General features: G+C 33.2%; 1 protein-coding gene across 1 annotated transcript; it reads left to right on the top strand.

The window, feature by feature from the left end:
* Positions 1-46: 46 nt before the first annotated feature.
* LOC110097469 lies at positions 47-1309 on the top strand. The gene is made up of 2 exons (XM_028692512.1): positions 47-1118; positions 1201-1309. The coding sequence occupies exons 1-2, from the start codon at positions 795-797 to the stop codon at positions 1219-1221; spliced, it is 345 nt and encodes a 114-aa protein (XP_028548345.1). The 5' UTR covers positions 47-794; the 3' UTR covers positions 1222-1309.
* The last annotated feature ends 72 nt before the right edge of the window (positions 1310-1381 follow it).

Here is a 1381-nt window from a genome sequence, read left to right as displayed (position 1 = left end):
AATCAAATTGATATTATTTAGTACCATAGAGAACTTTAGGGTTACAATTATTGTATCCCAACTATTTGAATCATTTTGGACAAATCAATTTAATTTATTTATCTAAATTTAAATGACTTCAAAAAAATTAAAATGAATTAGATGAATAAACTACAATAGCTAATTAAGACAATAATTACGAAGGATTCACATCCTAACAACTTAAGATTCGTCTGAGTCATCTTTCCAGCTGTTTTGTTTTTCATATTGCAATTGTATTTCTATTTGATTATTATTATTTTTGTTGCTATCTTATTACTTTTTAAAAAAAAAAATTAATAAGAAGTTATTTTTTGCAACAAGATTTATTAGTATATGGGAGCTATAAAAATATTTGTAATATTTCTAATATCCATTAAAAATATTTTTTATAATAAATTTATTTTCATCTTTATAAAAAATCATGCCCTTATGAATAATTTCATTGCATTTTGAATAACATTTTTAATTATTTTAACATTCCTCCTCCAAAATTGAGATGGGGAGCCAATTGTCTAATCACCGTTATAGCATTCTCCTTGCCCCCAAAAAAATTGAGAAGTTAATTCTTATCTGATTTATTTATACATATAAATACAAATAACATGATTTTAGGCCTCCATATTGGGAGAATATTTATTTTTTGTCTTTCTTTCTGGCCCAGATATCCCTCCCCGCTTTCAACTTCCAGCAAAATTGACTATATTTTTCAGTAGAAACCAGTAAAATTTACTCCAGTTCTCCGGCAACAAGATCCTACCAGTTCACCGGCGAAGATGCCGGGTCCTGGACCACAGATGATGTACGCGCTCGGCTCCGGAACTGGCCTCATGCGCTTCAGCCATGGCCGCTTCACTCCTCAGCACTGCCTCTTCTACGCTTTGAACGCCTTTATCGGCCCAGATCTCTGTTCCTTTGCCGAATGGATGGCTTCCTTTTTTCCTCCCGGAACTGCTGGTCGACGCCTTGGCGGTTTGGCCATGGAATTTGTTCATCACCCTTTCTATTACATTCTGGTTCTTGGATTCCCATTTTCGTTGTTCTATGCTTGGCTCTCCCGCGTCCTTCTAAGCAAGGGTTTGGTTGATACGGTTTCAGGGGTAAGTTTGGTACACTTTGATTGTTTTTAGGATTTAGGGTTGTTTGGATTTCTGAAAAGGTGGTTTTTATTGGTTTTTTTAGGTTGCTTTGAGTAGCTCTTAATTAGAAACTAAAACAACAAATTCGACATATTCATACTGTAAAGAATTACATCTTTTGTGTATGTTGAAAACTATATAGCCTATATTAGTCAAAATAAAAATGAGAAAATAATTAAAATGGTCACCTGACTATCTATGAAGGACCAAAATGATCTCAAACT

This window comes from Dendrobium catenatum, unplaced genomic scaffold (assembly GCF_001605985.2).
Source record: "Dendrobium catenatum unplaced genomic scaffold, ASM160598v2 original_scaffold_214781, whole genome shotgun sequence".
Classification (NCBI taxonomy): domain Eukaryota; kingdom Viridiplantae; phylum Streptophyta; class Magnoliopsida; order Asparagales; family Orchidaceae; genus Dendrobium; species Dendrobium catenatum.
The sequence above is the reverse complement of the archived record's forward strand: the minus strand, read 5'-3'. Positions and strand labels throughout refer to the sequence as shown.